The sequence below is a fragment of the Geotrypetes seraphini genome, chromosome 10, assembly GCF_902459505.1.
Source record: "Geotrypetes seraphini chromosome 10, aGeoSer1.1, whole genome shotgun sequence".
NCBI classification, from domain to species: domain Eukaryota; kingdom Metazoa; phylum Chordata; class Amphibia; order Gymnophiona; family Dermophiidae; genus Geotrypetes; species Geotrypetes seraphini.
In genome coordinates, this window is record NC_047093.1 from 27,233,805 (window position 1) to 27,255,795 (window position 21,991).

The 21,991-nt window shown below is 44.2% G+C and overlaps 2 protein-coding genes across 6 annotated transcripts in view; one reads left to right on the top strand and one right to left on the bottom strand.

Moving 5' to 3' along the window:
- Positions 1–2,722: 2,722 nt before the first annotated feature.
- On the bottom strand, positions 2,723–12,896 carry NAT9 (N-acetyltransferase 9 (putative)). 3 transcript variants are annotated; one of them, XM_033960731.1, is made up of 7 exons: positions 12,804–12,896; positions 10,711–10,797; positions 8,700–8,809; positions 6,658–6,798; positions 5,903–5,962; positions 3,852–3,946; positions 2,723–3,351 (listed from the first exon to the last, which is right to left on the bottom strand). In XM_033960731.1, the coding sequence occupies exons 2-7, from the start codon at positions 10,785–10,787 to the stop codon at positions 3,205–3,207; spliced, it is 630 nt and encodes a 209-aa protein (XP_033816622.1). In that variant the 5' UTR covers positions 10,788–10,797; positions 12,804–12,896; the 3' UTR covers positions 2,723–3,204. The 3 variants fall into 3 exon arrangements, with proteins under 3 accessions (XP_033816622.1, XP_033816624.1, XP_033816623.1); XM_033960733.1 differs by lacking the exon at positions 12,804–12,896 and adding an exon at positions 11,296–11,319; XM_033960732.1 differs by lacking the exon at positions 12,804–12,896 and adding an exon at positions 10,987–11,232.
- Positions 12,897–12,907: 11 nt separating this feature from the next.
- The window catches only part of TMEM104 (transmembrane protein 104), a 124,614-nt gene continuing 115,530 nt past the window's right edge, over positions 12,908–21,991 (top strand). Inside the window, exons 1-2 of one of the 3 annotated variants that reach the window (XM_033960729.1) lie at positions 12,908–13,177; positions 17,742–17,851. In XM_033960729.1, coding sequence (XP_033816620.1) covers positions 17,807–17,851 — 45 coding nt within the window. In that variant the 5' untranslated portion in view covers positions 12,908–13,177; positions 17,742–17,806. The remainder of the gene's footprint in view (positions 13,178–17,741; positions 17,852–21,991) is intronic. The other 2 variants (XM_033960730.1, XM_033960728.1) reach the window with 2 other exon arrangements.

Below are 21,991 nucleotides of genomic sequence, written 5' to 3' on the forward strand. Positions count from 1 at the left end.
TCGGGTTTTCAGGATAACCCTAATGAATATGCATGAGAGAGATTTGCATATAATGGAGGTGGCAGGCATGCAAATCTGCTCCATGCATATTTATTAGGGCTATCCTGAAAACCCGACTGGCTGGTGCTCCTCCAGGACAGGGTTGGGAACCACTGCTGTAGAGCATGAGCTTTAACTGCAGAACTGGAAGCACTGAAGGTTGTACAGAGTGTATTAGCTTGGTTTTGCTCCTTTTTGACCAGACATTCACAGCAAAGTTTGGTAAGTTGTTCAGTTTCGGTCAGTAGGACTACTGAGGTATGGTGTTCTTTTAAGTATCAAGAATATCTCCAGTTCTACAGTGAGGCCACTGGGGCTGACGGGGCAAAATACTCGAGCACCTGAATGTAAACCACTTAGGCCAGGGGTGTCCAATGTCGGTCCTCGAGGGCCGCAGTCCAGTCGGGTTTTCAGGATTTCCCCAATGAATATGCATGAGATCTATTAGCATACAATGAAAGCAGTGCATGCAAATAGACCTCATGTATATTCATTGGGGAAATCCTGAAAATCCGACTGGACTGCGGCCCTCGAGGACCGACATTGGACACCCCTGACTTAGGCTATAAGTGGTATATAAATAAATAATGTGTTGTGCTTAAACAAGGCTTGGATAATTTCCTAAAAGAAAAGTCCTTAGGTCATTATTGAGATGGCTTGGGGAAATCCACTGCTTACTCCTAGGATAAACAACATTAAATCTGTTTTTACTACTTGGAATGTAGCTAGGTACTTGGGACCTGGGTTGGCCACTGTTGGAAACAGGATACTGGGCTTGATGGACCTTCAGTCTCTCCTAGTATGGCAATTCTTATGTTCTTATGTGAGCCAAGTATAGGACTATCAAGCCATTGTGACATCACTGATGAGTTTGGCTCTTAGGCACTGGTGGAATGAAGCTTTATGACATCACAATCTGAGCTCTGGAATGTTGCTACTCTTTGGGTTTCTGCCAGGTACTTGGGACCTGGGTTGGCCACAGGATACTGGGCTTGATGGACCTTCAGTCTCTCCTAGTATGGCAATATTTAGAGATTCAGCACTAGGGGTCCCTCTTTGTCACAATATCTTTGCCTTGAACCATCTCTCGTTTATAATAACAAACCTTGTGTCTGTTGCCAATCCAGTCAAATGGTAGATAAGAGTATGGAAAGAGTAAAGATAAAAACAAGGGGGCTATAGGGCTAAATCAAGTAAACATGACAGGTCATGGACCTGATGGGCCGTCGCAGATGCGGACTGCTGGGCGCGATGGACCTCTGGTCTGACCCAGCGGAGGCAAATTCTTATGTTCTTATGGATCTTAAGACACATTTCAGTGTGCCATAATTCATAGTAGGGCAATTTTGAGATTGTAGATACCATACTGAGAGAGGGATGAAGGGGGCAATTTTTCCACTCTCTGTTTGGTCTGACAAAAATGGCAAGGAATATTAGAAGATACCAAGGGCTCCTTTTACTAAGCTGCGCTAGCGTTTTTAGCAAATGCTACAATGCCGTGTGCGCAAATCCCGCACTACGCGGAAAATACTAACGCCAGCTCTATGGAGGCGTTAGCGTGTAGCTACGCTAAAACCACTAGCACAGCTTAGTAAAAGGAGCCCTAAGACTCCTTGAATTGAGCTGTTTTAAGGTCCCTTTTACAAAGCCATGCTCTTGCTTCTCCCATGGCAAATGCACTGAAGCCCATAAGAATTGAATGAGCTTTGGTGCATCTGCTGGGGAAGGGGAGGGGGTGGGGGTGGGATTGCTACTGCAGCTTTGTAAAAGGAACCCTTAGTGTCTTCCTGCCTTAAAGTTTATATGAAATGATAGACTTGGGAAGGTCTACTGTTATTTTCTGACATTTCCACAACTTAGGGGGAAAGTAAGAAAATCTACTGGTTTTGGTCTCGTTTCAATAAGGTTCACATAAAAAAGCCTTGTTTTTCATTCGCAGTTCAGCTCGTTTCTATCTTCCTCTGTTTCCATAACGGGCATTCTCTCCTAAAACACAAAGTAAATGGGCCTGTACTTAGCCAACATCTGCCCAATCAAATTCACAGCCTCTAAGAGAAGCATCCAGAAGTAATGTTGACCACATTTAAGTTCTCACGAAAAGAACAAGAGTAGTTTGTTTCATGTACAGTGGTACCTCGGTTTATGAGTGCACCGGTTTGCGAGTGTTTTGCAAGACGAGCAAAACATTTGCAAAATCGGTGCCTCGGAAACCGAGCATGGCTCGATTTACGAGCACCCCCCCCTGCCTCGAACCGGTACCCCCCGCCACGATCCGAACTTGCTCAGATGCTCAAGGCCCAGCAGACGAGGAGGCCGATCTTCAAGAGTGCCCAGATGAGGGTAAGAAGTGGCGGGGGGGGGTGCCCAATTGTGTCGGGGGGATGTCGGATCGTGGCGGGGGGGTGCCCAATCGTGTCGGGGGGGGGGGTCAGATCGTGGGGGGGGTGCCGGTTTGAGGCAGGGGGGGCCTTCGAGGGGAGCAATGCCAGTTCTCGGGGGAGGGGGGAACGCATCAAAGCGAGTTTCCATTATTTCCTATGAGGAAACTCGCTTTGATAAACGAGCATGCTCCTAGAACGGATTATGCTCGTAATCCAAGGTACCACTGTATTTGAAAAAGAGAGGTAACCTTCTGAAAGGTTGAGGAAAAAATCCACCAAAACCATCGAACCAACAATACAAATCCTGGAGAAATACAGTAAGACATTTTAAAAAATTAATTTTGTTGAATTTTGACACACCCCATTCCTGAAGACAAAATAGGGTACAAAGTTACATAAAAAAATAAATTATACATGAAATCCAGAAACAAGCGAGTTCCCATTTTAAACCTGAACAAGCAAGCTGACTTGCACACTTATTTTGCCTACTTCAGGAGGTCCTCAGCACACCTCACCCTCAATAAAAGCTATGCATACAGTGGAGGTAGTGCATGCAAATTTATCTTATGCACAATGTTCTTACACCTAACACACCGGTCCAAGGGAAGTGGATAAACGTGTATTTAGAAGCCATCTGATGCCCGAGTGTTTTCTTGTTGAAATGAGTAAATCTCACTGTTGCCCATCACTCTCATGGTAGCATCCAAAGGCCCTGCTACTTTTCTGGACCTGAACGCTTGCCTAGTCCAGTGAAGAAACACCCATAGGGATAACTGAAAAGTCTCTAGCTCATGGATTGCTGGATACGCTGTCTTGTTTCACAGTACTTTGCCTCTGTTACGTGTTTTGTCAGGGCCAGGAGCCATTCCTTCTGCTGTTCACCCATGTTCAGTCTCATAGTCACCTCCTGGAACACCGTGCTTACCGAGACCTGTGTGTCACAAAAACAAAAGATTTCAGAAGCAGAAACATCACCCCTCCTCTCCCTCCCCCCCCCAAAAAAAGAATCCCACCACCCAGAGAATTTACTATTATTATTTCTATAGCACTACCAGATGTATGCAGCGCTGTACAGAGTCACAAAGAAGACAGTCCCTGCTTAAAAAAGCTTACAATCTAAATAGCCAAGACAGACAAACAAGATGACATGGATACAGTTAAGGGGAACGGTTAATTAGCTGGCTGGGTTAGAGGGGAGTAGGGTTATGGATTGAAGGCTATATCAAAAAGGTGGGTTTTCATTCTGCTTTTAAACAAAGGAAGGGAAGGGGCTTGTCGGACAAATGGGTAATTTATTCCAGGCATAGGGGGCAGCTAGATGAAAGGAACGAAGTCCGGAATTGGCAGAGGAGGAGAAGGGTACAGCTAAGGGCAGCTTATCGGAGGAACAGAGTTCGGCTGGGAGCTGTATAACATCAGAAAACATCTCACCTCCTTAAAACAAAGCTTCTGGAACATGCAGATACTGGCCTTGTTTTCCTGACCAATTTTGGCTTCAAATTTGGCGATTCCTAGTTTTGTGAATCCTATAAGAGGAAGTACAACAGGCACTGAACACACAAACTGACCTCCGCTGTTCATCAAGTCTCAGGATGCTCAGTAGGAGAATCAAGGTGTCCTCCTACATCTGGGAAACATTCATTGAAGACATATCTATTTCAGAAAGTATTTAAGACCTAGCTTTGTTTTGTTAATGGTGTTGCTTCCTGCATGGTGGGTAGTGAGCTCCTGGGGGTCTGGAGACATAGTTAATGGATGACACTTTTATTCTTTTATTCTCTTTCCCTACATAGTTCCTTTGGTTTTATTATAAACCACTTTGATGTAACATAGTAAATGACAGCAGAGAAAGACCTGAATGGTCCATCCAGTTTGTCCAATATTCACACGTATTATACATTCACAGTTAAAATGTCTTTTTCCCTTTGATAGATCTGAAACAGAGACCGAATTAGTCCGCCCGGTACTGCCTTTAGCTTCCAACTGTTGAAATTACTGTCGAAGTTCACTCCAGCCTATCCTATCTTGTCATTTGCAGAATACAGACCGTAAGAGTCTGCCCAGCACTGTCCTCATGTTCCAAATTGCTGGAGTTTCTGTCGAAGCCTTCCCCAGCCTCTCTGAAGGCGGATAATTAAATAAACTTGAACCATGTGGCGTAATAGCCTAGAGCAGGGGTCTCAAAGTCCCTCCTTGAGGGCCGCAATCCAGTCGGGTTTTCAGGATTTCCCCAATGAATATGCATAAGATCTATGTGCATGCACTGCTTTCAATGCATATTCATTGGGGAAATCCTGAAAACCCGACTGGATTGCGGCCCTCAAGGAGGGACTTTGAGATCTCTGGCCTAGAGGTTAGAGCACGGACTCAAATTCTGCTGCCGCTCCTCGTGATTGTTGGCAAGTTGCTTAACCCTCCGCTGCCTCAGGTACAAAACTGAGAGCGGTTCTATAACTTGGTGCCTCAATGCTCAGTGATAATTCTATAATGGCTTCTTGGTAGTAAGATTTCAGTTGTCAACGATGCACCTACATTTAGGTGTGACAACTTATGCCAGGGCTGTGACTGGCATTAAAGTGGTAGTGCCTAAGTGTGCAATGCAATGTATTGCCCCTCCTCACACTGCAGAACATAAAAATAGAACATCCAAAATATCTTGCATCATTCACCGCATACTTTATGGAAACTCTGTGGCCCTAGTGATCCAGCTCTTCTCAATGGCATGGTCTACTTTTCGCAGAACCCTCAACCGGATGCTACTAAATCTCCCATCCACAAAAGATCTTCACTACAAATGAGTTTTCCACTCCATGCTTACCATTCTAGGAGTAAAAACTTGGAATGGCCTTACAAAAATGACCAAAACTGATCCTTGCTACATCATCTTCCGAAAAAAACTGAAAACCCATCTGTTCGACACTTAATCTCCTGCATCCTCTCCTCTTCTCCTTCCCCTCCCCTCCCCCCTCTTATCTCTCCTCTCCCCTCCCTCTTACCTATCCTCCTCCCCTCTCTCCCTCCTCTCCTACCTCACTCTCCATCCTCTCCCCTCTCTTTAAAGTCACCTTGAGCCTGTATAGGTATGAGCGACGCACAAATAGAAAATTAGATTAGAATAGCTACACTGGGTCATATTGGTGCTCCATCTAGCCCAGTATCCTGCATTCACTGTGGCCAATCCAGGTCACATGTACCTGGCAAAAATTCAAATACAGTACCCTCTCAGCTATCTGGCACCCTTGGGGATTGGTGGATGCCGGATAACTGGCTTTCTGGTTGAGTTACTGTAAAAATACTGTAGCAGCAGGAAGCTACTCCTGACAACACCCCTTCCTCCCTCCAGAGAGTTACTTTTGAAAAGGTATCAGCTAAATTAATATGCCCCTCTGCAGTTTTGAAATACATTTGGTACTATCCACTCCTATCCATTACATGACCAGTACAAGTATCCCTTCTCATCCATGAAACCACCTCCACCTTACCATAAAACATCATCATCAGAGCTGCTTCCTTCCCAAACCCTTTGCCACGGTTGCTGGGCTCTACAAGAGAACAGATGGAAGGTGACGTCAGAAACCATGAATTGTGCTGTTAGTGTGACTCAGAGCAGTGTTTTTTCAACCCTGTCCTCAGGTACCACTTGGCCAGTGGGTTTTCAGGATGTGCACAATGAATATGCATGAGAGAAAATTGCATACTGAATAGGCAGTGAATGCAAATCTCTCTCATGCAGATTCATTGTAGAGATCCTGAAAACCCAACTGGCCAGGTGGTCCCCAAGGCCTGGGTTGAAAACTACTGATTAGAGGAACTCATGTTAGTCCAGAATGACAACTGATGCAGAAATAAAGAAACAGTGACGTAAAGCTTTATGAATAGAATTTTAGAGAAAGACAGTTTGGAAGGAAAGGAACAGAGGTAACATATGTGCCTTTATTGATAAGACTAATACATCAAATCTCACGCAATCTCCTTCTATTCTTTATATTTTCAACTAGTTTCTTTTACTACCATTCATCGATCATTGATCCTTTGTTCATTCTTTTTGGTAGCTTAAATAATTTAATTTTTTCTTAAATACTGCTTTTATTTAGAACTCTTAGCTCAAGCACCTATCTTAATTAGTTGAAGCTCTGTCCCCAGCCGACAGAGCTTCCAAACATACAAATGCACATAATCTAGACATGAAAATGCTGCCGTTTACTGTAGGCACTTTTAAAATGTTTCCACATTGTACCAGCAATCATGACTTCAATCTCTGCGAGTGCTGGTTCCTCAGGAGCTGTGAGAAATAAGTTCACGTCACCCACCATACAGTCCTCATCCAGACATGCCTGCTCCTCCCATCTCTTCTGATCTACCACGATAAAAGTGCATTCTGAGAAAACAAACAAGAGAGAACGAGAGACTAGGTAACGCCAGCATTCGCTTTTACATCAATAAAGGATAGACTGAAAATGCATGTGGGACTGCCCCTAGAGGCAGGAGAAATCAACTGCAGTGGGGCCTTACAATGATTATGTGCATGTCAATAGAACACTATTGTGGCACAGGAAGGGTCATCATGGAAGTAGTGTGAGGTCTGGGCATCTCAGTTTGCCCTGAAGTACACTCCAGGCACCAGGGTAACAAGTTGTTCATAAAAGACAAAAGCTCATCTGGGAAAAGGCAACCAGTGAGATAACTGTTAGGAGAGACTAGTAGTATTCATTACCAGTCCTCGAGGGCTGAAAATGAGCCATGTTTTCAGGATATTTTTTAATATACATGAAAAAGTTTATGTACAATGGAGGTGGCATACATGCAGATCTCTTACATTTATAGTCATTAGGAATAACCTGAAAATTTGTCCCGGCTGTGGCTCTTAAAAGCTAGGCGTGAAAACCACTGTGATAAAGCTTGGGGTGGAACATACATACATATTATATACATTTACATATGATAAGTAGAAATAATAATTTTATTTTTATATACCGCCAAAGCCATAGTAGTTCAAGGCGGTTTACAATAAGAAGAGCTGGACAGTCAGCGAAAAATCACAATGAAGTCTTCGAATACATGAATATTTGTAGGGAGGGAGAGAGACAGAGTAAAAGTCACAATGTAGGGACATCGAGTACATGTAAATAGAATACAGGGATAAGGCTTTAAGAGTTCTTGGTTACAAATCGGTTAAACAGGTTAGTTTTAACTAGTTTTCTGAAGTTAAGATAGGATGAGTACGGGAAACTTAGCTTGAGGGACTCTGGGTAGCTCCACATATTGGATCTTAAGTGCATACAGCTGAATAAAGGCAAAGAAACCCAGGTTGTTCACTTTTGCAATTAGGAAATGCCAGAACGGACTAATTACTCAACCATCTTAGGATCTGGGTGTGTTAGACAATGGAATATATTATTATTCGATAAAAAAAATAATTGATAGTTACTAAAATCAGAAAGGGAGAAAAACAAGCAGAGAACAGAATTTCTGTTTAATTAATGTGTTTAAGTCGAAGGAAAGAAAAGAATATGGAATCATTCCTCTCCTGCTGTACCGTGGCAAAGTTTTAGACTCATCATTTTAAGCTTCAGGTTCCAGTCTGGGAACTGCACTACAAGACATTGTTCCTAACAAGAAAGGGGCACTAAACGTAGAGAATGGGAGACTGGCTCTGCCCGGGAGAAACAAGTCATGCAAACAGGAAAAGGCAAGGCTGATGTCCTTTTTCAACCAAGGGAAACTTTATTTTATGTAGAAATCATAAAAAATAGTCCCCTGAAGACCTTTTTTTTTTACTGAAACTGGCATCCCCGTTGGGACTATTTTTAATGGTTTATTGAGATTTGATTGTTTTACTGTTTTATTATTAGAATTGTTATTATTGAGGTGTTGATTGTTATAGTATTTTACGAATAAAAAATTAACTTTTGCTTTTATTTTTTCCTTTCCTTTTTTTAAATGCAGTTCTTTTCTTAATGAATGTGAACTATACATTGTAAACCGCTTGGATCCTTTTTAAGCTGTTATGAGGTATATAAAGTTTTTAACAAACATAAACATATGTAAACCACTTTGAATGTGTAACCACAAAAAGGCGGTATACAAATCCCATCCTCCTTTAGTAGTCCCTTACTCAGGAAATTCCTCAGAACCTCAGGTTGTAGAAAGCAACGCAGTGTTTCCCACAGGGGCTAACTCCCCATCCATGATGACATTTTCCTAATGCACATGCTATCCGGTGACAGTGCATGGGGATGTGAAAGTCTCCTGCATCCAGGACACAGAAAAGTGACTTACTGTCTGCATCTTCCCGCCAACTGTGCTGCATGCTATATTCCTGCTCAAGGGTCAGGGGCTCCGAGGCCGTCAGTTTCTGCAGCATCTCCGATTTCATCCACTCATGGTACCTTCGGCAGAAGTACACAGAAGTAAAATATAATATCACATCCCCCACCACATCTGCTCAAAGTCAGATGTACATAAAAACAGCTGCAAAGGCAGAAGATACGCTTTCCCCAACAACTCCAGTTGTCAGTTAAAACAAAATCTATTAATGTCATTCAGTTCTGATATTCTTTTCCTTTTTAAGAAGAACTTTATGTTTAAGGTTGCAGGAAACATCTCCTATTTGACAAGTTTCAAGGCCTAAAAAGATGATGTCCCCCCCATGCTGATGCCTATTTTGGCTCCCTATCAGCATCAGGCTGACACACAGGCCTTGACTTGGCAAAGAAGAAAAGAGACATAATATGTAAATGACTCAGAATTGCTGCTTTAAAACTGCATAGGGACTGCTGTAGTGGAAAAGTGAGGGCATTCATAAACACCTGAGAATAAGGAAGCAAATGGGGATATTAGGTCCATCTGGTCTACCCAATTAAGCCGGATTTCATCTCCCCCCAAACCAAAAGGATGCTTGGCTGCATAGGAAGAGGCATACCCAGCAGAAAAAGGAGATGTTAATGCCCCTGTACAAGTCGTAGGTGAGGGCCTTATTTGGAGTATTCAGATTTTGTATTCAGCTTTGGACGTATTCGCTAAGGACATAAAAGATCTGAAGCAGTTCAGATGATTAAAAAATGGTAGACGGTCTTGTGCTAGAAGATATACGGGAACATACATACCCTTGACGAGAGGAGACATAGGATATAGATGTGTAAAAATCTGAATGGTATTAATATACACACATATCTTTTCAAAGATGGAGAAACAGTAGAATTAGAGGATAAGAAATGAAGTTGCAAAGAATTAAGAGTAATATGGAAAAGAGAAAGGAAAGGGGATGGAATTTGATATATCGCCTTTGTTGGTTACAATCAAAAGCGCTTTACATGTTCTATACAGGTACTCATTTTGTTCCTGGGGCAATGGAGAATTAATATCCAGTAGTATTTTTTCATGGAAAGGGTGGTGGTAGATATTCCCTGGTGCACGATGGCAGGGACAAAAATAGTGATGGAATTCAAAGAGGCATGCGAAAACCCCCCAAAGAATCCCAATATAGCAAGAGGAAGGAATCAAAGCAAAACTCAAATGACTTTCACACTTTGTAAGAGGCACCAAGGGGTAGAACCTGTACAGACAGTGGCATAATGGTGGACAGGGGGAGTCCACTCTAGGCGCCGTCTTAGTGGGCACCCGTCCTCTCCACTCCCCTACGCTTGTGCTCCTTCCCTTCTCCCGTCCCTCTTTATTGTTCCCGGTGCGAACAGAAACCCCAACCTGCTGCTCACACCAATGACTGCTCTTCCTCCGACATCATTTCCTGGACCTGCGCCTAGGAAGTGATGTCAAAGAAAGAGCAGATGCTGGCATGAGCAGCAGGCTGGGATTGCTGCTTGCGATGGGAACATAAAAGAGGTATAGGGGAAGAGAAGGGGTATATGGCAAGAGGGGGCGGTGGAGGAGTGGACAGAGTGGGGGGCGGAGAAGAGGCACCAACTCCCGGGTGCCTCTCACCCTCGCTATGCCACTGTGGCAGAGGAGATTACTCACAAACTCTGCGCAGAGGGGCGATTACAATGCTCTACTGGGCAAACTGGGTGGCCCATACTGGTCTTTATCTGCCCATCATTTACAATGCTACTATGTATGTCTCACTGAAGAGGAGTCTCAGATGCCTAAAATATTGTAAGAATTGTTTCATGTCTATGATGTTATCTGATCTTATCCAGAAGTGGACAGTGAATGCATGTGATTATAGAATCAAACCCCATCTCTCAGCCAAGGTTTTCCCCTTAGAGACAAGTTCTCAGCACAAGCTTTCATGTATTAGATTTAGCTGGTATCAGTTCAAGCCATACCATACCTGGGAACATGGTGCAAGGCGTAGGGCACCAGGGCAACCAGCTTTCCCTGCAGCACTGTGTCCTGGTTAATCCTCATGGCTTCCAACCTAGACCCAAAAACAATTTCTGAAATATTTTCAGGGATGAAAACAGCACTATGGATCCATAATTAAAATATTCTCAATTTTGTTTTCCATTCCTTTCCAAATAGAATGTTAGGAATTATTAGGAAAAGAATGAAAAACAAAAATGAACACATTATAAAGCCTTTGTATTGCTCCATGGTGTGAACACACCTTGAATACTATGTGCAATTCTGGTCATCACATCTCAAAAAAGATATAAAGGAGCTCATTTTCAACACAGATAAATGTCCAAAAAAGGCATAAAGTGGCACTCGGATGGTTAAATCACCAAAACATTCACATTGCCATTTTCAAAACCTATTTTTTAGATGGTTTTCTATGCTGTTCATTTAAATCCCAATGGGGTATGCTAGAAGCGGAGTTTGAGTGGGACTAAAGCAGACTTAGGACCTGCATGTTTTGCAATGATAAACATTTTACAAAACATCAAGAGCACAATTTGTATGTTTGGGGCTGGACCTGTTTTGAAAATGAATGCCAAAAAGTACTCAGTCCCTCCTGCTCCAGGCCTTCTCCAACACAAACTGCCTTAGGCCATGCCCCTGTGCATCATGTGATGCATGGGGAAGGGCCTAAGACCCTGATTGGCTGAGGGGCCTGGGGCGCCTCAGCCAATCAGGGACTTCCTTAAGGAAATTTGGAAATTAAAACAACCTTTTGGTTGAAACCAAAACCAGCCAGAAATAGGATTTTGGGCTGAAACCTAAAATTGGTTGGCCTCTAAAGTAGTTTGAGTTGGACATGGGACAAGATGCCCCCTAAATGTATGGTCCCCTTTTCCCACAATATGACTTTCTCATCCCAGGGCACTCATAGCCAGGTTGGTTTTCACAATATCAACAAGGAATCTGCAGGAGACAGATTTGCCCTTTTGAGGCAAGAGTTTTGTTTACATTTGGTTGTATTTGCTTTAAAGCATTGTTTGGTTTGGCTCCAGCTTACCCTTTATCTCATTTTGATTTGTACAAGTCTAATAAGATCACTAGAAATACTTACTTATTTATGTTTCTGATACCAAAAGCTTGTGGTTATAAGAGATTTTTAGAAAAAACATTTGCATTTCAGGTAGGAAAAATGAATACTTGGTTGAGCACTTTTATTCCTCAAGCTCAGTCTTACTATTCTTTTAGAAAGCTGTTGAAAACTTACTTGTTTGATAAATTTGTAATCTGATCATATTTTTTGCTGTATTTCTCTGATATGTGTATGTTCACTGATTGTACAGTCTTCTTTGATGTGAACCGCCTATAACAGGGGTCTCAAAGTCCCTCCTTGAGGGCTGGAATCCAGTTGGGTTTTCAGGTTTTCCCGCATGAGATCTATGTGCATGCACTGCTTTCAATGCATTGGGGAAATCCTGAAAACCCGACTGGATTGCGGCCCTCAAGGAGGGACTTCGAGATCCCTGGCCTATAACTATGCGGTGTGGCGGTATACAAGAATAAAGTTATTATTATTATTACAAAAAAGATGAGCCCGCACAAAATCTATCTCCCCCAGATTCCTTGTAGCTGTCCTGGAGGACAGGGTTAACGTAGGTGCTAATGGTTCCTTGAGTTTGAGTGGGTTATCAGAACTGCTGATTGTTACCCTAGGCCAGGGATAGGCAAGTCCCGTCCTCGAGAGCCGGAGTCAGATCAGGGTTTCAGGATATCCACAATAAATGTGCACGAGATAGATTTGCATCTCAAGGAAGCAGTGCAAGCAAATCCATCTCATACATATTCATTGTGGATATCCTGAAAACCTGACCTGGCTCCGGCTCTCGAGGACCGGAATTGCCTACCCCTGCCCTAGGCAACCGCCTAATAATTGAGCCGGCTCTGAGCAAACTACACCGACGCCGACAGGCCTGTCCGAAGCATACACGACCTCTCTCAATGCACCCAACATGGCACATTATGCCTTTCTAAAAAGGAGTGATGTACCCTCCCCTAACACTGTAGCCTTTTCACTTTTGGCCTTACCGGCTCCAGGAAGCCCGGTGCTCGGTCACGAGGACGTCAAAGGCGAGCTGCCCAGGCCGCGCCCCCCTTCAACACTTCATCCCGCCCCCAAGCCTCCCCCCACGCGCGCTCAACTCCGCCTCGCGTGCCAACGTGGCCGCCTCCTTCGGCTCCCTGACGCTAGCGGGAGGAAGCCAGGGCGGGTGACGTGTCCTGTTCGTCATTGGTTGGTTTTCTGGCGTCGGGTTGAGCTGTCAGCTCGCGGCCGGAAGCAACGGTGTCTGTGTGTCCCTCACGACGGAGCCGGCGCCTGCGGGCCTGTGTCTGTTATGGGCCTGAAGAACTGAGACAGTAGGAAGGTATCCTGAGGGATGGGGGTATGTCTGGCCGTGGAGGTGGGTTGTTTGGGGTTTTTTTTAATGCTTTTCCCCTGGAGGAAGCCTTCAGTTGAGGGTAGGGGTTGGGCTGGGCTCCTTCTGCCTATAGATGCGCTGCTGATTTCTTCAGGGGCTGCTGCATTAATAATATTCTTATGTTATGTTTATTCTTATTTATATGCCACAAACAATAACACCAAAAGGAGAAAAAAATGCCTCCAAAACCGGATAAAGATTCACTTTATTGCATTCGATTTTGATGCAATAAAGTGAATCTTTATCCAGTTTTGGAGGCATTTTTTCACCTTTTGGTGTTATTGTTTGTGGCTTCTTTGTTGGACTCCCTTTCTCTGTTTTCTGACTATTATTATTTATATACCGCACTTTGCTTTAACATCGGTGCGGTTTACAGAAACATCCAGGGCTCCTTTTACAAAGGTGTGCTAGGGTTTTTAGCGCACGCACAAAATTACCTTAGCCGAAAATCTACCACCTCCTAAAAAGGAGGCGGTAGTGGCTAGCGCACTTGGGAATTTAACGTGCACTATTGCGCGTGTTAAGGCCCTAGCGCACCTTTGTAAAAGGAGCTCATAGTGAGAAAAGAATGCCGATATTATAAGAACAAAAAAACAAAATTGTGCTCTTTTTCATTAAGATTGTAGTTCTCGCCCTTCTTCCCTAATTGTTTGTAGTTAGTACAGTGGAACCTTGGTTTATGAGCATAATTCGTTCCAGAAGCATGCTCGTAAACCAAGTTACTCGTATATCAAAGCGAGTTTCCCCATAGGAATGAATGGAAACTCGCTTTGATTTGTTCTACCTCCTCCTCCTCCTCCCCCCCACCAAGGCTACCGGCGCTGCTCCATCACCCCCTCCCCCTGCTCTAACCGGCATCACACCCCCTTGAACCGGCATCGCAACCCCCCCAGTGAACGCCTCCCCTGCGAGAACTGCATCGCACCCCCGTGGTGGAAGCGGCATCCGCCCGCCCTCCCAAACTTGCTCCTTACCCCATCTGCTGCTAGTGCAAGTGAAAGAAAGCTCCCGCCTCTTGCCTGGGCTGGGCCTTGAGCATCTGCGCATGCTCAAGGCCTTCTGGCTCTCGTTCTCTTGGAGAGAACGAGATCTCGGAGAGAACGAGATCCAGAAGGCCTTGAGCATGCACAGATGCTCAAGGCCCAGCCCAGGCAAGAGACGGGACTCGCACAAGCAGCAGATGGGGTAAGGAGCATGTTTGGGAGGGAGGGAGGGCGGGCGGATGCCGCTTTCAGCACGGGGTGCGATGCGGTTCTCGCGGGGGGTGGGGGGGTTGCAATGCTTGTTCGGGGGGTGCAATGCCGGTTTGAGCGGGGGAAGAGGTGCTCGTGTATCAGAACATGCTTGGTTTGCGAGACAAAAAGTTTGCTAAGTGTTTTGCTCGTCTTGCAAAACACTCGCAAACTGAGGTTCCACTGTATATATGTTTGTATGTGTTTACTAACCTAATCTGGTTCTGTTTAGTAATTTAATTTTAATTTGCTCTTAAGACACTTTTTATTTCTGTAAACCGCTTCGAAATTTGATTAGCGGTATAAAATTTTTTTTAATAAACTTGAAACTTGAAAAACGAAAAAAAAGCACAGGTTTATTTGTTACATATATGTGAGACCCATCCACACACAACCTATGTTTAGGACCATCTGTCAAATCACTGTACTATGCTAAAGATGCACCACATCCCTTTTACACAATCACCAGCCACTCATCTAATTTGTTTAGGTGGCTCTTTTTTCTATTTCATAGTAGCTCTTCGCAGACCAATTTTAATAAATTATATATATTTTTAGGACTCCCGAGGAAGGCGTTTTCACTGAAACACGGACCGTGTTGGGTCTGTTAGGATCAACACATGTGGACTATCATTTTATATATGTTTTTATTGAGGAATTTTACCAATAAATCATCATTTAGAACAGTGATTCCCAACCCTGTCCTGGAGGAACACCAGGCCAATCGGGTTTTCAGGCTAGCCCTAATGAATATGCATGAAGCAAATTTGCATGCCTATCACTTCCATCATATGCAAATCTCTCTCATGCATATTCATTAGGGCTAGCCTGAAAACCCGATTGGCCTGGTGTTCCTCCAGGACAGGGTTGGGAATCACTGATTTAGAACATCTTCATCCAAAGTTTTTTGTTGTTTTCAGCATTAATAATCGTAAAATAATTTAGTAAGTATATCTATGACTCAACCATTATAATTATAGTTAACTTCTCCCTTTGTATTTAGGGCTCCTTTTACAAAGGCGTGCTAGCGGTTTAACGCACGTAATACCGTGCGCTAAACTGCCGGCCATGCTAGCTGCTACTGCCTCCTCTTGAGCAGGTGGTAGTTTTTAGGCCAGCGCGGGGGTTAGTGTGTGATGAAAAGTCACGCGCGTTAACTCCGCTAGCGTGGCTTAATAAAAGGAGCCCTTAATGTGAAGATGGCTGCTCGTTATTTTTTAAAAAAATGATGGACACTAGTATCATCCTTGCTTGGATTAACCGTCTGCACCAGTGATCCCAAACTTTTTTCTATGTTGGAACCCCTAGCATATTTTTTTAGTACACTAAGGACCCCTCAATTTATGTAAACATATATATGTTCATATAGATCAGGGGTAGGCAATTCTGGTCCTCGAGAGCCAGAGCCAGGTCAGGTTTTCAGGAGATCCACAATAAATATGCTTGAGTTAGATTTGCATCTCAAGGAGACAGTGCATGCAAATCCATCTCATGCATATTCATTGTGGCTATCCTGAAAACCTGACCTGGCTCCGGCTCTCGAGGACCGGAATTGCCTACCCCTGATATAGATTTTATAATCTAATTTCTTGAGGAGCCCTAGAGTTCTCAGAAACCCGTTTTGGGAATCACTGATCTAAGTAGTGTTGGTGAAGACTTTGGTGGGAGAATTGAAGTTAAAAAAAAAGTCTGTGATGCTACAGTAGTATGAAGAACTGTTTGTTTGGGGGGGGGGGGTTTGTTTATTTTTTGGGGGGGGAAAGGTATCTGGAAGGAAGTCTTTGCTGTGTATGACAAGTGCTTGCTGCTCTAAAACTGTCCAGTCCTACTCTACCAGCAGTCAGTTTTTTGTGTCAGCCAGCTGAAATGGTTTGATGACATATATAAAAATAAAATTATTATTATTATCTATATATATAAAATCGGAGGTGTGTATGTATGTGTGTATGTATGTGTGTATGTGCCGCGATCACGCAAAAACGGCTTGACCGTTTTGAACGAAACTTGGTATGCAGATCCCTCACTACCTGGGATGATATGTTCTGGGGGTCTCGCGGCCCACCTGCACACGTGGGCGGAGCTACAAACAGAAAATCAGATTTCACCCATTCATGTCAATGGAAAAAATGTAAAAAGCTGCCATTCTCACAGTAATTCAAATACGGCTTGACCGATTTGAACGAAACTTGGTATGCAGATCCCTCACTACCTGGGGTGATATGTTCTGGGGGTCTCACGGCCCACCTGCACACGTGGGCGGAGCTACAAACAGAAAATCATATTTCACCCATTCATGTCAATGGAAAAAAATGTTAAAAGCTGCCATTCTCACTGTAATTCAAAACCGGCTTGACCGATTTGAACGAAACTTTGTATGCAGATCCCTCACTACCTGGGCTGATATGTTCTGGGGGTCTTGCGGCCCACCTGCACACGTGGGCAGAGCTACAAACAGAAAATCAGATATCACCCATTCATGTCAATGGAAAAAATGTAAAAAGCTGCCATTCTCACAGTAATTCAAAAACGGCTTGACCGATTTGAACGAAACTTGGTATGCAGATCCCTCACTACCTGGGGTGATATGTTCTGGGGGTCTTGCGGCCCACCTGCACACGTGGGCGGAGCTACAAACAGAAAATCATATTTCACCCATTCATGTCAATGGAAAAAATGTTAAAAGCTGCCATTCTCACTGTAATTCAAAACCGGCTTGACCGATTTGAACGAAACTTTGTATGCAGATCCTTCACTACCTGGGCTGATATGTTCTGGGGGTCTCGCGGCCCACCTGCACACGTGGGCGGAGCTACAAACAGAAAATCACATATCACCCATTCATGTCAATGGAAAAAATGTAAAAAGCTGCCATTCTCACAGTAATTCAAAAACGGCTTGACCGATTTGAACGAAACTTGGTATGCAGATCCCTCACTACCTGGGGTGATATGTTCTGGGGGTCTCTCGGCCCACAACTCTATGTTGCTTGCTCAAGGGTGGGTTCACCCAACAATTTATATGTTCTTGTTCCTGGAGGTGAAACTAAAAATGTTGTTTATAATCACGTTTTGCGTTAGTTGTATTGTATTCATTTTGTCAAATATTTCACATTATAATTTGAATATTATACTTTTTATTAAGCTGTAAAACAATAATTTCATTCACCACTATAAAGTATCTTTATTTGAATCCATTTACAGTGTTATAGCTATAATTAAATACCCGTGCAACGCCGGGGCATCAGCTAGTTATTATATAAAGATGATGTAGAAATATACTGTAATCTAATTCTAAATTCATTTTTTTGTGTTAAGGTCTAATGTGGTTGAAATAGATAGCAGACAGTTCATCACTTGTGACTTTTAGTAGTCCAGCAAACATGGCTGGTGAGATCACAGAGACAGGGGAGCTGTACTCACCATATGTAAGTAGAGGTGGTATTCTTTATATCAAAATTTCTATAGTCCTGAAAATTCATGTCATACAGATGCTGCTATTTAGAATCCCATTTTATGATTTCCTTTAAACTTTCTATTTAGCAAGATCATGCAAATTAAGAGATATATATTTTGGAGGGGAGTGAAAGAGTGCCTGACCTTCATGTCTAGCCATTTGCGTCAGAAAAAGTGTATTGTAAGAGGGATAGAATTTTTAGTAGGAATAGACATGAAGTGATGTGAGTTTAACAGGTATAGTGTTGCTGTAGGGAAGGTTTTGTAATGGCATACAACTCTGGTGTAGATGATCTGATCATTGCTAACAGTAGATAGGAAAAAAAGAAACCTTATCTCAAGGTGTTCAAACTTGTGCTGCATACTTTTATTGTACCATGGCAGAAGAGAGGAAGGACATCATGATGGGAGGGGGTAAAAATTACTTTGCTGATCTCAATTGCATGTTCTTAAAAATCTGCTTGCCGTGGTTTGTGAGGATTCCACAGTCCTCACGAGTGTCTACCACACGACTGATCCCACGGACCCATGGACCTCACAGATGTCTACCACACGACCTTAAAAAGAAAGTGACCATGGCATGGGGGTCTGCAGGGATCCTTGTTTTTAACTCCTGCGGACCTCGCAGATCCCACTCACCCCACGTATCTTCATTTTATCCCCTCTGTGAGGTCCACAGGAGTTAAAACGAGGATCTGCAGAGTGATCAAGATCCGTGGGGTCTGCGGGAGTTTAAAAAAACCTGAGAATCGTAGCTTTCTTTTTAAGGCCATGCACTTTTGGTTAAGTGGTTTCTTTTCTGTTTGTGGTTGGGATTGCTGGTGTTGAATACTGCATGAATTAAACTAAACTAAACTAAATCTTGGGTTTATATACTGCATCATCTCCACAAAGTGGAGCTCGACACGGTTTACAGGGGTTGGGATAGAACGGAACTCCAATGGAATTATAGAAGTAAGTATGAAGAGAGGTTAGGGCTTAGAGTACCAGAGAGGGGGAAAGGTTACATTTTGGAGAAGAGCCAAGTTTTCAGATGCTTACGGAATAGTTGAAGGGAGCTCAAGTTACGAAGAGGGGAAGTGAGACTATTCCAGAGCTGAGTGATTCTGAAGGGGAGGGAGGACCCTAGTTTACCAACAAGGGAGATGCCTTTTAAGGAGGGGAAGGATAATTTTAGTTGTTGCGTGGATCTAGTGGAAATTGGATTTGAGGAATTCCAGGATAGAGGAATAAAAGGAGGAAGGATGCCGTGAAGGATCTTGAAGGTTAGGCAGGCACATTTAAAGTGGACCCTGGAGATAACAGGAAGCAAGTGGAGCTTGGACAGGAGTGGTGAGACATGGTCAAATTTACTTTTTGAGAAGATAAGCTTGGCCGCAGTGTTCTGGATTAGTTGGAGTCTATGGAGGCTTTTCTTTGTTAAGCTTTCTCTTCCTAACTCTCTCCAATCCAGCTTTTCTGCACCCCAGTGCCCCAAATGCCTTCTACCTGGGGTCACCATGGATCCCACTGAGCTAAAGCACATGGCCTTAAAGAGAAAGTGCCCATTGTGTGTGGTCCACAGGGACCCTTATTTTAACTCTCACAGATCCCACATACCCCTTACATAAAAAGATTTTTAAGGACCTTCAATAGAGATCTGCGAGGGTGAGAGCTGCCCGGAGGGGTGGTGCCCCTCTTCCACCCTCATCTCCGCCCCCTGCTCCTTCCTCGCTCAGGCCTGCTGCGTGTGCCCCCCTTTCCTTCCCCGTACCTCTAGTTGAAGTTGCTGCTTGCGGCGGCCAAAAATGTGCTCCTTGCGACCCCATTGGCTCTCCCTCTGATGTCACTTCCTATACGCGGTACCTGGAAGTGACGTCGGCGGGAAAGCCGACGTGGTTGCGAACAACAACTTCCAGTAGAGTTATGGGGGAAGAGAAGGGGGACACACGCTTGGAGGGGAGGAATGGGAAGAGGCGGGGGCGGAGAGGAGGAGGGGTGTCAGCGCCTCCCCCCCTAACATGGCGCCTGGAGGGACCACGCTCCTCCATACTATGCCACTGGGTCCATGATTCTTTGTCAGTTCCTGTGCACTTAGGGCTCCTTTTATGAAGATGTGTTAGGGCCTTAACGTGCGGACTAGCGCGCGCTAGTCCCTACCGCCTCCTCTTGAGCAGGCGATAGTTTTTCGGCTAGTGCGCACTAATCTGGTGTGTGCGCTAAAAACGCTAGCGCACCTTCATGAAAGGAGCCCTTAGTGTGTTGAAGTTCCAGGCTGTCTGAGAAGGAAAGATTTATACTAGATGTAGGCAAGTTGTCTGTAAAAAAAAAACCAACCTTACAGAGTATGCCATGCTGTTGTTCTTGGGGAGCCGAGTGGGGGTAGATGGAGAAACAGACGTCTGATTTACACCAGGGCTGTGGAGTCGGAGTCGGAGGAAATTTCGGGTACCTGGAGTCGGAGTCGGAGTCAGAAGTACAAAAAACTGAGGAGTCGGAGTCGGAACATTTATCTACCGACTCCATTTTTGAACTTGGCATACCAATCACGAGTGATTCTTTCAGCTATAGCACCCACTATATACACAGCACAAATGTTGTGAGCAGCTTCTGCGGCCTTAGAACCTTGATTAAAAGCAAAAAGAAGGTGGTGTCGAAAATGCTCATTTCTCTCAACTTGACATTCCATTTTAACGATCTGAAAATTAACCAGTGCTGTGGAGTCGGAGTCGTGGAGTCGGAGTCGGAGGAAATTTCGGGTACCTGGAGTCGGAGTCAGAGTCTGAAGTACAAAAAACTGAGGAGTCGGAGTCGGAACATTTATCTACCGACTCCACAGCCCTGATTTACACATAAGGAAATGGTCTCAAGCCATGCCACTAACTTAACTACTCATGGCACCTGGAAATTGGTTAGTTGCAAAGAGCACCAAATTCTGTCAATGTGTTAATAACTCTCAGTTTGTTTATAAATAACTTTTTAACAAAGCTTGAATGGATCAATTTGTAAATTGTTGCTCTGTCTTGCATGAGAATGTACACACCCAGATAAACATGTTGCTCTGGATGTGGGGGCTGCCCAGATAAGTAAACATATTACACACCATAAAAGTTTGCCACTAATTAAAAAATTACCGTTTGTTAATATGCTCTGAAATCTTGTCAAGAGGTTCAGCAGCAAATATAGAGTAATTTTATGGGACCTTAGAGTGGTAGGGAAGTAAAAATCTCGGAGAGAGCGTGAACTCAAAGGCCTTGAGCATGCGCAGATGCTCAAGGCCCAGCAAAGAAGAAGACACAGATCTTCGGGCACCGGCATGTCCTGTGCGTTGGTGCCAGTGTCGGTGGCCAGATGGGGGTAAGCAGCATGTTCGGGTGGGTGCTGGGGGATTTGAGATTGTGGCGGGGGTGGGGGGGTGCGACACGAGCAGGGGGATTCCGGATCGCGGGGGGAGGGTGCCGGATCGGGGTGGTGGCGGATCACGCGGGGGGGGGGCCTTCAGGGGGAGCAATGCTGGTTCTGGGGGGTGGGGAGTAGAGCAGCGCTGCTGGCCTCGGGGGGGTGGGGGTGGGTGGGAACGTATCAAGTGATTTCCCTTAGTTCCTATGGGGAACCTCGCTTTGATATACGAGTATTTTGGTTTACGAGCATGCTTCTGGAACGAATTATGCTCGTAAACCAAGGTACCACTGTACTATGAATATGTTTTGATATGGGAAGATTTGGTGATTTCTGAATATTTGAAAAGTCCCAGATGAAGTTTAGCCAAATAGTGAACTGAGTAAAATGTAGGCATGCATGTTATAGAATAGGACCCAGGTAGTAGTATTATCTGTGCATAAACGCAAATGAGTGCAAATTCACACCAATTAAAAAAGGGTTTGCAAACAAGGATAAGGGCTCCTTTTACTAAGGTGCGCTAGCGGTTTTATGCCGCATGCGCTAGACGCTAACGCCTCCATAGAGCTTGCATTAGTATTTTCCGTATAGCGCGGGGTTTGCGCGCGCTGATCTTCAGCGTGCACTAAAAACGCTACCATACGTTAGTAAAAGGAGCCATAAGATGTTTTAATGCCTCTGTGGCACTCAATGGTGCGACCTCACCTTGAGCATTGTGTTCAGTTCTGCTTTCC